The 14714-nt window shown below is 44.4% G+C and overlaps 1 protein-coding gene across 3 annotated transcripts in view; it reads right to left on the minus strand.

The window, feature by feature from the left end:
• Window positions 1-14714, minus strand: part of LOC310856921 (transcription factor SOX-6-like) — a 167801-nt gene that overhangs the window by 26707 nt on the left and 126380 nt on the right. For 2 of the 3 annotated variants that reach the window (XM_083762472.1, XM_083762473.1), the window contains exons 10-12: window positions 6409-6582; window positions 4104-4287; window positions 1606-1853 (exon numbers count right to left, since the gene is read on the minus strand). In XM_083762472.1, the coding sequence (XP_083618598.1) occupies window positions 1606-1853; window positions 4104-4287; window positions 6409-6582 (606 nt within the window). The remainder of the gene's footprint in view (window positions 1-1605; window positions 1854-4103; window positions 4288-6408; window positions 6583-14714) is intronic. The other variant, XM_083762474.1, reaches the window with a different exon arrangement.

Here is a 14714-nt window from a genome sequence, read left to right on the forward strand (position 1 = left end):
TCACGCACACGCACACACACCAACATGTGCGCCAAAACCATCACTTGTCATTGGCCCAGCTGCACCCTCTTCAAAGCATCAGGCTTCTGGGTGGCCATGGAGATGAGAGGACGAGAGAAGGAAACAGAGAGAGAGAGAGAGAGGCCGGGGTCCTGGCCAATCAGCTATCAGCCGTGCAGCACTTTATCCATGCACCAACCACACACAAAACTTTGAATGTTTGGCCAACCAAACACTGGAGCAAGTGGGACTCCTTATTCGCTCACTGTGGTTTTGTGTGTGCGTGTGTGTGTGTGTGTGTGTGTGTGTGTGTGTGCACGTGCGTGTGTGTGTGTGTGTGTGCGCGCGCACACACGCACGCACACGTGCATGCGTGAGAGAGAGATATTGATAGACAGAGAAAGTGTGTGCATGTTACATCCTGTTACGGTAATTACAGTATATGTACAGCAATACAAACATGATTTTAGGGATGCAAAGCGTGTGTGTGTGTGTGCGCGTGTGTGCGCGTGTGCACACGCGCTCATGTGCACCTATCATGTATGGCCATCGGTGTGAAGCACAGGTGCACCTGTCTGCCTCTGTGTCTGTCAGTCCGTCTGTCCGTCTGCCTATCCCCATAAGTCTAGTTTATTTACCCGTCTGTCTCTAACCCATTACTAGTCGTACTGTAAGTATACTGTATGTCCATCTGTCCCACTGTTCGTACATAGACTGACTATGATTTGGGGACAGAGATACAGTACGTGTGTCTCTGTAATCTGCCTGCCAGTTTGTAATTATGTACGTTGCCTATTGACCATATGCACATGCGGCCATCTTGCCATATACAGTATGTTAATGGCAGGGTGTTCAATTTCCCATCGACAGCCCATTCATCCAAACAGAAAAGTCTGATTGAATTTAACAACGTCAAACTGACCAACATTGCAGCTCTACTGTACTAAAAGCTTGAATTATCCTCTTTCAATCTGCAAAATGTTTCATAAAAATCCACCGTAGACATGTTATGAGCTACTTCCTGTCTTTGCAGGAAGTAGCTCATAACAAACTCCAACCCAAGTGTTGGAGTTTGGAAGCGCTCGTTGGATATTCATCCCAGTGGTGGAAAAAGTAATCAATTGTTTTACTTAACTAAAAGTACCAATACTGCAATTTAGAACTACTTCGTTACAAGTAAAAGTACGGAATTGAAAATGTACTTAAGAAGTACTCATTGTGCAGAATGTGTACAAAATCTATTGAAAATAGCAGATCTACAAGCTCACAATGCATCGCATTGTGACAAACTTTGGCTCTGAGATGTAGTGGAGTAGAAGTAAAAGTACTGGAAATTGTAAATACTCAAGTAAAGTACAAATACATCAAAATTGTAATTAAGTACAGTACTTAAGTTAAAGTACTTAGTTACTTTCCACCACTGTCCATCCCTCAACGGCCCTGCATACCACCTGGTTTGAATGTGCACATAATGCAGGAGGCAGCAGGACGTTGCTATGCTGAAAGCCAACGCAGCCAAACTCTGACGGCAAGATGGCAAGGTGTGCATATAGTCAATAGGGCCTATAATACCCTCTGTCTGTGCGTCCCTTCCTCCCATCTGACCTTGTTTCCATTGTTGAGACTCATGCTGTTGAGGGCCGACAGTTTGGCCTCCAGGCTCTGGTGGGCCTGTGGGTGATGGCCCTGTGGGTGGCCCTGCTGCTGGGGCACCTGGTGGTGGCCCTGGAGGTGGTGGTGGTGCTGCTGCTGCTGCTGCATCTGCTCCCTCATCTTCCTGGCCTCCTGGATGGCCTTCATCACGGCGTCCTGGTCCCCAAACAGAGCCGTGGAGTTCAGGCTGGACAGAATGTCTGAACAGACATGGACGGGGCAGAGGTATAATCTGTGTCATTTTGAGACCGTTTCGATACAGATATGGCATTTTTATGGGCGATATGGTCGATTCCGATTATGCTACCGATTAATCGTGCATCCCAAATATATATATAGGCTATATACTGTATATATATATATATATAGTTTTTTTGTATTTTATTTTATGGTTCGATGTAGGTATGTGTGTATACTGTATCTGTGTCCTTTGTTCTGCAACGTGTCTGAGCTGAGCTGTCTGTCATTTTTCTGTTTTCTTCTTTGTCATAAAATGTAAAAAATTCAGAATGTTCTTGAATAAAAGTATAAAGGTATTTGCGTCGAAATGTAGGTCTACTTAAAGTATACCAAAAGCAAAAGTAATCACTATGCAGAATGTCCCATTTCAAGTAGTGCAAGTAGTAAAAGTACAATATTTGGATCAAAGATATAGAATAGAAGTAAAAGTATTGGAAGTAGAAGTAGTAGTGAAAATTGACAATCTACAAGTATATTATATATTTTCATTAGTCTAATTTATCTTTTGGGTCACAGGCTAAACAGTTTGTGTTATAGTTTTATAAAGTTTTTGTTTTATAAAGTTTGTTATGGTGCGAGTTTCCCTGCGTATACACGTATGTACAGTATGTGATGCAGATATGGCTTGACTTGAATACACTACAGCAACATTTTAGGCTATTTGACTTCAGAGCGACTTACCGCCAGCTCTCTTTTCCCTCAAGATGGGATATGTTACTGAAAATTGGCATGCTGGGGATCCTTGTTGAAAAAAACAACATTGGTCAGCTGTCAATCATGTTGACTGACGGGACCATTTTGGGTTCGTCACTTTGATTGACAGGGTTAAACTTTTTTTGTTTATTTCATGCTGAGAGGAAAACAAGAAAGCAGCCATGTTGGATAAAACTTCTAATAGAGTTGTTGCTTCTTATTTCGCTTAACATGGTTTTAATTAGGTGTTGATTTTACACACTTACTATAGGCTACTATGTATCACGAAAGGGAACATTAACATTTGCACGAAGTCTGCTTCATTGAAAGATGATTTGCAAATAGTAAAACAATACTAATGTGGTTAACTCCTTGTACGCCCGTTAATCCCATAAGGGGCGGTAGGTGGCGAGTGCTAGCAAAATGTGCAACATGAGCAGAGAAGAAGAGCTCTTGTTGTCTTGTCTGTAACTGAAAGTACTCATACCCCCTGGTCTCCTGAGGCCCACGGATGCCTACTAGCGATCCAATGTTGTTTTGTTTAGCATGTTTAGCTTGTTTTGGAGCTCGTATTAATATTTTATTAGGCTCCGATCATGGTACTTCATCTCATTATGAGCCATAATGTCATTAAAGACGGCGTGCACGCAGTGATTTTGGCTGTTTCTTACATGGACGCTAGCGGTGGCTAGCGACGAAGCAAAACTAAGGTAAATAATATGTTTTTAAACTCTGGATTAAGCCAATTTATCAAATATCGGGATCTCTTTCCCTGGCTACCTTTGCATTATTAAATTAATCTCAGGATCTCGGGCATGCATGGCTTCCAAGGAGTTAAATATCCAACACCTAAGTTGTTTCCGCTCATCCAGTTGACTCCTCAAATAAAAGTCCTCCCTTGTTGTTTATTGTACACCGCCGCGGTGTACTTCTAAACTTTGTACTACTTTTGAAGCCTCCTCCCTCCACCCCCCACCCCCACCCCCACCCCCCCAAAAAAATAATAGGATGCAAAGTTTCCGTCGCCTTTCTTCCCCCTGTCTAATTAACACACCAAGGAGGAAGCTGCTGTGCTGTATAATGCTTGGGTGGCCATAAAAAAAAACTCACAACACACAACAACAAGTGTGGCATTCTCAAAGCCACGGTTATATGGGGGGGGGGGGGGGGGGGTGTAGAGGAGCTGGTGAAATTGTTTTCTGGGGTGAAGGGGGAGGGAGATAATGAGAGGCTCAGAGATTGGTCTTAATAACAGATATGCAGAGGTAAAGGGGCATGGCGCGGGGCTAGTGCGGGGCAGACAATGACGGCGAGAGGGAAGCTCTTTAAAAAAAAAAAGAGTCAAATAACGCGTGGCGAGTTTCACTGCTTCCTCTGCCAGGGTTTTCATTGGGGCTAAGTACAGGGCTTTGGACTCCTGTAAAACAAAAACACACACACACACACACACACACACATAGGGGAGTGTGTGCGTGCATGTGCGTGCATGTGCGTGTGTGTGCGTGTAGGGTACCCACCAAGCGAGGTGTTCCTGCCCATGCTGGAGAGGGGGCTGGGGATGCGTCCCTTCCCCATGGGGCCCACAGGGCTGGACTTGCTACCAGAGTACAGGCTCTGTGAGGAGGGCGAGGTCGTGGAGCGTAGGGGCTCGGCCGTCTTGGGTCTAGCCGACAGGTTCAGGGGCTGTGTCGACCCTTCCTCCTGCAAGACCAACGTGACTGACGGTGAATCATCAGCATGCTCACCAATGTCATTAACAATTCTGGCTGTTAATTGAGCAGTTTATATCTCCCAGTTTAGGCCCAGGTGTTTATGAGCCTTTATTTCAGACGACAAACAGGGAGAGAGAGAGAGAAGGGAAGCGACATGCAGCAAATGCAATGGTCTGCTCGGCACGGAATTGAACCAGGCACTCTGTCATGAACTAGCCGTTGTGGTACTGTACAGTACAGTACAGTACAGTACAGTACAGTACAGTACAGTACAGATGCTCTAACCATTCAGCTATCGAATTACCCTTCACTGTGTCATTTAGTCTCGCGTGGCCAGACTGTTGAGTCTCCCCTTCTCAGATATAAATATATGTATTATGTTTTGTCTTCTCTAATAGAGAGAAAACTCTCAGCCAATGGCACCTTGGTGTGCCTGACTGTCCATCACGCTATGAGCTTGTAGATCTGCTATTTTTCCATAGCTAAATTATAACATATAAACACCAAAAGGGGTTCCCGCCCAAAATGGGTTGGAATCAAAGGTTCATGAAGCATCCCTTCAAGGGTTAGGAAAATGAGGTTGTGATGAGAAAGGGAAGAGGAAGAAGGAGACCCTTCACGTCAACACCGGCTGACTGACGGAGGCCTCTCGTGTTGGGAGAGAACGCTTAACGAACGCCAGCGATGTAATTTGGAACCCCGGCATGCGTATGACGGTGGAACGTGATGAGAGAGCGTGGTCGTGGGGGGGGGGGGGGGGGGGTGAGGTGGGGGGGCTCCAGTCTGCGGGTGGTATTTTAAGATGGAGGCAAGGGGTGGGGGGGGGTTGGAGGGCACAGCACTACTGTTTGAATGTGGTGAGCTCTGACGCCGGTCTATTGTGACGCGGATACAGCCCCACACACACACACACACACACACACGTGCGCACGCACTCACGCACACGTACGCACGTGCACACATGGGTTCCATTACTTCCTCGTCGTCGCCGAGTCGAGATGTGCTGTGCACTCGCGCCAGCCAGGAAGGTCTGGGACTCAGCCAAACGGCAGCCCACGCCAATGTCAGTTTGTGTGATAGAGAAAGTGCGTGCCTGCGTGCGTGCGGCAAACGGATTCCAAATTTCCACGGCTCCAGGTTTCTTTTTATTATCATGGCTGTTGTCATTAGGTTTCCACTCAGTTCATTCATGCTACTCTGTCATGAAGCCTGCAGCGCTTCTGTAGCACACAGTGGCGGGACGTCAAACACGGTTGTAGATTTGAGAGTGTGCGTGTGCGTGTGCATGTGTAGGGGACGGGGTGACCCTGGTATACGATTCAGTCAGCATGGCTGGGTCCAGTATAGCGACCATCAAAACCATGATTCTCAGCTCTGGTCCTTATAAAGGACCCAGAATAATATGTCTTGTTTTTCATTCTTGTTCAGTCTTATGGCTTTCATTTAGACATGAGTCACCAATCCATTTTCTGGTAGAATAGAAAACTATGTCTGTATTCTCAGTTCCACTTCCAATAGGACAGAGCTGACTGTGGAGAGGATTGGCGATTGTTGTAGTTGGGCCGTTTCCGACCAATAGTCTATATGGACGTGCCTGTACCAGACAGTGACGATACGCTAGAGCAGTTCATATCATCATATCAGTTTCAAATCAAGGTCCATTATTTATTCTGCATTTGAGCCACGAACCACCATTTGATGACATTTAGCCTCTCGAAGCCAAAACTAAAGATCATTTTGTTATCGTTGGATAAGATTTTGTCCACAATTCCATGCTGTTATGGTACATAGGAGACGGGAACAGAACAGAACAGGCAAACAACAAATGATCAAAATAGCAATTATTCTACATTCTCTTATTGTGTAGTCTTCTTGTAAATTAAGTAAATGCAGATGTTTAACAACAATTAAATTCTCAGGAGTTAAAGATCTATCAGGCTCCATTTGGTTACCAACTCTCCATCATTTAGCTGGGGACCACCTGGAACCTCCACCTCAAGGACCACTGGTTGGAAACCGCTGCGCTAAAGTATCGTTTAGCAACCATCAACATGACTCACCTTAATGTGAGTGACCGGGCTGGACTCACACGTGACAGGGCTGGACTCACCTTAATGTGAGTGACAGGGCTGGACGATGCTCTCTTGTCGTTCTTCGGGGGGGCGCAGGAAGAGGGGGAGAGGGCGGGGCCCGTGGAGTTGGGGGGAGGCTGAGGGAGAGGAGGAGGAGCCATCTTGGCTCCCGGAGAGAGCTGCATGCTAGCCAGCTGCGCTGCGTACAGCTGCTACGTACAGGGAGAGAGGACAGGAAACCCACAGGCTATTAGCATTATCGCTACACAGAATGCTAGCCCATAGGACAGGAAACCCACAGGCTATTAGCATTATCGCTACACAGAACGCTAGCCCATAGGACACGAAATCCACAGGCTTAGCATTGTCGCTAGCCAGACCGCTAGCCCATAGGACAGGAAACCCACAGGCTGTTAGCATTGTTGCTAGCCAGAACACTAGACCATAGGACAGTGTGTGTTTGTGTGTCTTTGTGGATGTGGATGTGTGTGTGTGTGTGCATAATAATATGCATAAACACACACAAATACACTCACTGCGAAATTATACATTAGATAGACCCAGACAGACACACGCACGCACGCACACACAAGTGCACACACACACACACGCGCACAAGCGCACCCACAAATACCAGACTGAAGTGTGTACTGCAGCCACGTTGGCGAGAACGTCACACACACAAATGGAAGGTTTTGTTTGAGGGGGCGACTGTTTATCAGGCTCCAAAAAAAACACACATCTCCTTTAAATGATCCCCGATCTATCTTTGACACTTATGCATTCAGCAGATGCTGTCTCTCTCCGCAGCTTGTAGAGCCATTTATGTCCTGATATAAATCCACACAATAGCTAACCCCTTTTGGACGGGAACGCATCTTTCACCTTAGCGTTCAACCCATTTTACCATTATTTTAAACTTTAGCTGTTGAAGAAAAATCTGCAAAATGTAACTCAAATCTTTGCATCTGGGGGAGGTCCGTGGAACAATTTCTTTTCAGATGAGCGTCCGGCGGCCAATTACTGTACATATAATTTCTGGAGTCCTTGATATGAAATAGTTTGATAACCGTGTCAGAAAACGATTGTAGAATCTGGTCTCAGTCCTAAATGGGCTAAAGGAACGTACAAAGGTCTCTGAGGCCGCATGCAGGCCCTTCAAGACACTCACTCGGTCAATGTGTGCTCTGAGAGTTTGACTTGTGGATGACAAATTACTTTTCTCTGGCTAGTCATGAGTATAAGGTTAAAATATGTTTTTTAACAGATGGTATTATAGGTAAACAAATGTTTTACAGCCTGCAATTTAATGCAAAATCTTTACCGTTGTATCAAAAAGTGGTAGCCAATAAATTTCAGGATTAGAATATGTCTGTAATCTATCTACAGTGTTTGAATTGGCTCAACTTGAGCATATTCAAAAACTGGCCCTGGAATTAATCTAAGAGTACCAAAAATAAACAGAGATAAATCCACTTGGAAGACAAACATCTTTCTGGACAGGCATTAGGACTTCACCTTCTGAAAAAAGAAAAATAACTCGTCTTATTTTCAGTCCAAAAGGCACTTAACAGGAATCAAGAGCCCAAGCTGTGGGTCCTGACGGCAGTCCGGGGGTTTAAATCAAAGCTCGCTGCCCAGACAAAACCACTGCCTCCAACCCCCTGTCAGCTCCTGTCCCGGAGCACACGCGTGTTTGAGGAGAAGAGTATCAAAGAGCCAGCGGCCAGGAAAACCACCCAGACAGTACTGGCCCTCGACCACCTGGCTCCTTTCATTCCTTTTCTCTTAACTTTCGTTCTTTGAGTCTTTTTTGTTAGACCATGCCTCTTTCTCTCGACGTCTCTGCCCTTGCGCATTACCTTTTGGCGTACAAAGTTATTTTCTAAAGTGCAGATCGAGGGGAAAGGAACACATAGGGCTCTGGCCAGGGATAAAATGGTAAACAGTGCATTAGCGCCTTTATCCAAGGCGCTTTACATATAGATTGTGCATTACATTCACCCATTCACTCACATTTACATAGATTGTGCATTACATTCACACACACATTCACACACATTTACATAGATTGTGCATTACAGTCACACACACATTCACACACCTTTACATAGATTGTGCATTACATTCACCCATTCAACACACAAACACACTCAAGGCGGAGGAAACCATGCAATTAAGGCACCAACCAGCACATCAGGAGCAATTAGGGGTTCAGAGTCTTGCTCAAGGACACTTCGACACTAACTCTGGGGGAGACCGGATTTGAACGGGGAACCTTGAGGTTACCATCCGGCCACTCTACCCCTGATCCACTGCCACCCCGGCATGTTGTGATAACATGGCCGACATTATTATAAGGTCACTTACTGTCCTTTATCTGTCATGTTTCACCCTGAACAGTCTCTAGAAGCCCCTAGTGGTCAGAGCACCTCAATGTATTTCTCTTTTACACAGCAGCCATGAACGCACGCACACACGCACACACACACGGACACACACTCTCTATCTCTCCTTTCTCCCTCTCTCTCCCCCTGTCTCTCAAAGGCCCCAGTGTTGTGAGATCCAGTTTCTCCGCAGTCAAAACTGCAAGATCTCCCGGGTCCAGAAAACAGACAGAAAAATAATGTGCGGCCAGCACTCTTCTATCCACTGTTGATTTTGGCAGCAAAGTTTAGTCATAGTCTTTTGAATAAAGTTTAATTTAGTTTTTGTCATATTTTAGTCATCTGAAATTATTTAGCGTTAGTCTAGTTTTAGTCGACTAAATGTCATGCGATTTTAGCCGACTAAATCTACAGTTGGTCTACATTTTGTCGACAAAATAAATCATTCTTGCGGGCCTTGGTGGCAGATTTAAGCTTACAACGTGACGCATCGCGACGCTTGTAGATGTGACATTTTCAGCATGCAGTGTAAAATGTCTTTTACTTATACTCATGGATCTCTTGTCCACTAGTCCCTTTCTAACACTTTAGTCTAGTTTTTATTTGTTGACAAAATTGTCAAATATATTTCGTCTTAGTTTTAGTCATCATACAGTAGCTTAGTTTAAATTTAGTTTCCATTTAGTTTTCGTCAGTGAAAAAAGGTAGTCGACAAACAATTTCGTCTTAGTTTTAGTCGACGAAATCAACACTGCTTCAATCACATCTACAGTAGTTCTACTAATAATAATAATGTGAGACGACCACTCTTCCATCACATCTCCCCCTCCCACCTTTCTTCTCCTCATCGCCCCCTTCTTATATCCTCCTCTCCTTCTCTCTCTCTCCCCCTCCTCCCCACCACTCTCCCTCTGTACTCCTACTGTCTCCCTTTCTCTCCCTCTCCTCCCCCCCCCCCCCCCCCCCCCCTCTCTCTGTGGAGTGTTATTAAACACAAACAGAAGGGGCCCCTCAAGGCCTAAAACAAAGCCCCGATGTCACGCTGCGTGTTTTTCTTGGAGCGCATGCACACGCGGCAGAGGCAGAAGAGAGAGACACACAGTTAGAGAGAGAGAGGGGGGGGGGGGGCACGAGACCCCTCCATTTCCCCTCCCCATATATAAGAACTCTCTCCGAGTGAGCTTGCTGGCTGGCCGCTCGGCAAGGCAGGCCTCCTCGCGCTGTCAATCAAGACAACCACAAGGTTTACCGCAGCCGGTGATACTCTTACAGGAGCATGGGGGGGGGGGGGGGCTAAAGGGGGGAGTTGGTTTGGGTTGTTGGAGGGGGTTCGGGGGGGGGGGGGGGGGGGGGAGAGATATAGAGCAGTGGTTCCAAGCCTGCGATTTTAGCCTGCGACCCAAAAAAGAAATTAGATGATTGCCCCAAACTAGTGAAAATAGCAGATCTACAACTATAGGCCTACAAGCTCACAATGCGTCGCTTTGCGTGCGTGTCCACCAAACAAAAGATTAAGAATGAAAGCCATTTTCTCCTGTTTTTCTTTTACCCCCCTCAGACGGCCAGTGGGAGATGGATGGATGGGTGACAGACGGAAATAAGGCTAATGTGCAGCGTAAACAACCCCGGACCGGAGCTCTCAGCCAGTCAGCCACCCCCAACCCACCCCCGTGGGGGAAGACAATGCCGCAATTTCCTAAATTAACAAATTGACAAACGGGGGAACTCAAACAGAGCCCTGTTGGCTCGCATAGCAAGGGGGATTATCTGACTGGGTGCTTTTTGGCCCGTTTAGTGCTAATTTGACTAAAATGTTAAATGATTAGTCCGTCATTTTCAAGCCTCGGAAATCGACACGTGTGGGGGTTTCCTTTGCGATAGTGTGTGGAGAGAGATGAGACACGGACACGGAAATTGGGTTATGTGGTGCCTTGTGCTATAGTCTGTATAGGGCAGTGGTTTTCAACCAGTGGTCTGGGAACCACCAGGGGTTCCAGGCGGTCCCCGATGTACACGATGGTACACGATGTATACAGTTTGATAACATATTAGATCTTTACTCTTGAGTGTAAAATGAAACCAAATGGACCCGTAAAAAACCACTGCCTCAAGGACACTTTGACAAGCAGGAGGAGCCCAGAATCCAACCGGGACACTTCTGAATCCAAACATCTGCTCATCTGTTCTGCATCCGGAGCTAATTGTCACTAATTATTAGATTCACCACTAATGGGAATAAAGACACTACGGCGGACTACAAAATTGTTTTTCATAATAATTTTCATACGATAGAATGGATAGTGTCATAGATAACGGCTTCAGATAAATAATTACACAGTTTAGCGTAATACAGAATTATAGATGCAGGACTTTAATGAACACTGTAAGTCCATAGCATTCTTCTGAGTCCTGACTGCCCCCGATCGGATGGCTAAGTGGACATTCCCCTTAGCTAGCCTCTTTTAGCGTCAGGCAGATATTGATCCCAATGGCCCACCAGACAAATGAGCTTTTGTTTTTCAGCAGGTTCACGGACGGAGATGGGATGAATGGATTGACTGCCACTCCATCCATCCATCCATCAATCATCCATCCATCCATTTTCAACCGCTTACCCGGCACCCCGAGCTTCTATTTTGAAAGAAATCCCGGCGCTGATTGTGTTAATGATGGAGAAGTGTTACTATTAGGGTTGTCCCGATCGGATCGGGTGATGGGAAATCGGGGCCGATCATGTCAATTTCAAATGATCGGAGTTGGATCGGGAGTCAAAAACCGTGATCGGGACATCCCTAGTATCAGTAATATATCCATAATTTCCATATCATGATATTCGACTGGAAATTGTGATATTGTACTATTGTAATATGGCATAAACGTATTATATATTTAAGTATTATATAAATATAGACCTGAACTGACTGTGTTATTGATTTTCAAGTTGCCTGCCTCTGTTGAGATGTACCGGTAAAAGGTTGAATTACCAAAAATTAAAAAGTCAGTGCCTTGACAAAACAAACTGATGTCCCAACTTCTGCATCAACTAATCTACTTAACGGCATGATTAACGGAACACACAGCAATGCGGAAATTCCTTCCGCTGTCTGAGACAGCGGATGTTTTCTCTGTTATAAAGTTTGCAACAATTGAGACTGCACAGATGCATCTCCTCCTAATGTATATTCCATATTTTGAAGTAGCATCAGTCCAGAACCTCAGGACATTATATTTGGCTGTGCTGACCGAGGGCTTTGGAGGACAAAGATCCTACTGATATAAACATTTAAGGTATTTAATTATTTAATTATTTATCATTATTTACATATTATTTTTGGCAGATCACTAAAACTGGTTTTCTGATCATGGAGTAAATGCCTACATAGAAAAGTGACATGGATGTATTATGTCATTCTTTCAGCTTAATCACCTCATGGTGCAAGTTAATGCTTTAGTTGGCTTTTATTTGGTACATAATATAGTATAGAATGTGACTTTAAATGTTAGAGCAATGGCGTGGAAAAGGTAGCATTTGCAGCCATTTAGAGCCTAGTACTGAACTACTGATCTCATCTCTAGCAACAAGCACTTGAAGCACTCGCTTTTTGGTGGAATTGCGACCTGCTATCACCATTGATGACACAAAGATATTATATTTATTCTGGTAGGGTTAGGAGTTCTTAAGCGTGGTTCATCCGTTATATACAGTAGAGGAAAGGACATGTTTTCAAAAACTATTAATAATAATGATCCCGCAGTTTTGTAACCCATTTTTCCATGGGTTCTGCACTCCCTCTGCCAACCTGGGAAGAGCAACGGACTGCCCTCATGCTTCCTTCAAGGAGCCTTGATGCGGCTTTTATTGGGAAGGTGTTATTCTTCCGGTATGAGGGAAGGAAGTTCTGGTTTTAGGGCGTTCCGGCCTGATGACTACACAACAATGACTACAACGTGACGAAACGATATCATCCGCTCCAGACCGGATGGATCATAAACCCGAAAAGGAATGCTGCCCAGGCTATTAAAAAGGAGTACAAAACAGAAAAAAAACACTTGAGGCCATCACAGATGTTTCTGTGAGCTGACCTGCGTAATAGTGTGCCTCATCTCTCAGAAGGCCAAGCTATTGACAGAGCAAGGCCAAGGTTGAGAGGGGGGGAGGGTTGCATGAATACTCTCGCACTATAGCGTAACCACAATGGCTAGAAGGAAGCCATTAGGCTTAAGATAGTGCAGGCAGAAGCATAAAGTTCACATGACATTTCATTATACTGTTTATTATTATATTAGGCCTAACCCATTTACGACTGAGACCAGATTCTACAAATGTCAGTTTCGATCATGACAGTTTTCTGAAAAATCAGTTCTCAAAATATTTCATGTCAAGGACCCTAAAAATATATATGTAATTGGCGGCAGACTCCCATCTCAAAATATGTTGTTTCAGTGACCTCCCAGAAGCAAAAATTTGAATTAGAAATGTCCGCTGTGAAAGAATACAGTACTGTATGTAAAAAAAATGTGTATGTAAAAAAAAATGTGCACATGATTTCACAAAAAACCATGTGCACATGCTCATAGCTTGTAGATCTGCCATTTTTCAAAAGCTAAATTATAACAAAATGCTTAAAACACCAAAAGGGGTTCCCGTCCTGAATTAGCACAGTCAGTCAGTTGAATTACATTTTTACACAACCTATACTATACAAAGTAAGATACATGGAAAATATTGTATGTATAGGCCCAATAGTTTTCACACACACTGACTACACAGTAAAAAATAATAATCTCAGTTTCATGTGATATTTCATGTTTTTTTTTGTTTTACTTTCCATCTTCCCAAAATCTACATCCTCGTATTAAATCACCTTTTTCTTTAATAACAATTTGTCTCCACATTTCTTTGCCGATGTCACCGAATACTATAGCTTCATAAAAAAGCAACAACAGTGCTACGTCGGCACAAAGAGCGCTACTGGCAAAACTCTGCAGATAAAGAGCCATATAACAGACAGGCTATGACTCATAAATCTCCACTTGATTACTTCTGGCATCGCCATTGTTGTCAAAACAATGTCAAAACATGTGCTCCGAGCCAGCGCGGTCTCCGTCTCACACAAAATCTCCCTTTCAGATCGTTCCCGTCTCAAAACACTTTCTCTCCCCTGACTACCCTTTTGTCTCTTCCCTTCCTACGTAGGCTTTAATCCGTTTAGGCCTGAGGACGCGTCTGTGGTAAAATAGCAGATCTACAAGCTCATAGCGCGGCACCGAGTGCCGCGCTATGAGCTTGTAGATCTGCTATTTTAGGAGAATCTTGAATTTTTTTTCACAGCCAACATTTTTAACTCATATCTTTGCTTCTGGCCGGTTCCTGGAACAACATATTTTCAGATGGGGGTCGCGGCCAAATACATGTATATTTCTGGGGCTCCTTGACATGAATATCAGTGAGCACCACTGAAAAATGATTTAGAAGACATTGGTAGAAACTGGTCTCAGGACACAATGGGTTAAAGCTTTGCAGACAGCTTCCTCTTTCATTCAGGTATTTTTCTTTTCCTCTCTGCTCCTCGTTCTCTGTTGCATGAATTCCGTATTATTATTATTATTATTATTAATTTATTTATTTGTCTTAAAAGACATGAATGAAAGCGAGGATAGGTTCACTTCCCCTCCAACACACACACACACACACACACACACACACACACACACACACACACAAACAGCCCGCACAGCAGCAGCAAGGTGCTTTGTTAAGCTCAATGGCGCTTAATGAGGCTTTCCATAACTAGTGAAAAAAGCCACAATCTAAATTGAATAAAAGCTCCGATAAGGATTCTCACAACAACTGAGATAGCGCTGCTGCTACATTAGGCAATAAGAGACAACATTATTTACAGAGGACCTTTTTTTTCCTCTTTATTTTGACAGCAAACTTTGATTTTAGTTAGTCA

The sequence above is a fragment of the Protomyctophum parallelum genome (assembly GCF_964188405.1).
Source record: "Protomyctophum parallelum genome assembly, chromosome: 4".
Classification (NCBI taxonomy): Eukaryota; Metazoa; Chordata; class Actinopteri; order Myctophiformes; family Myctophidae; genus Protomyctophum; species Protomyctophum parallelum.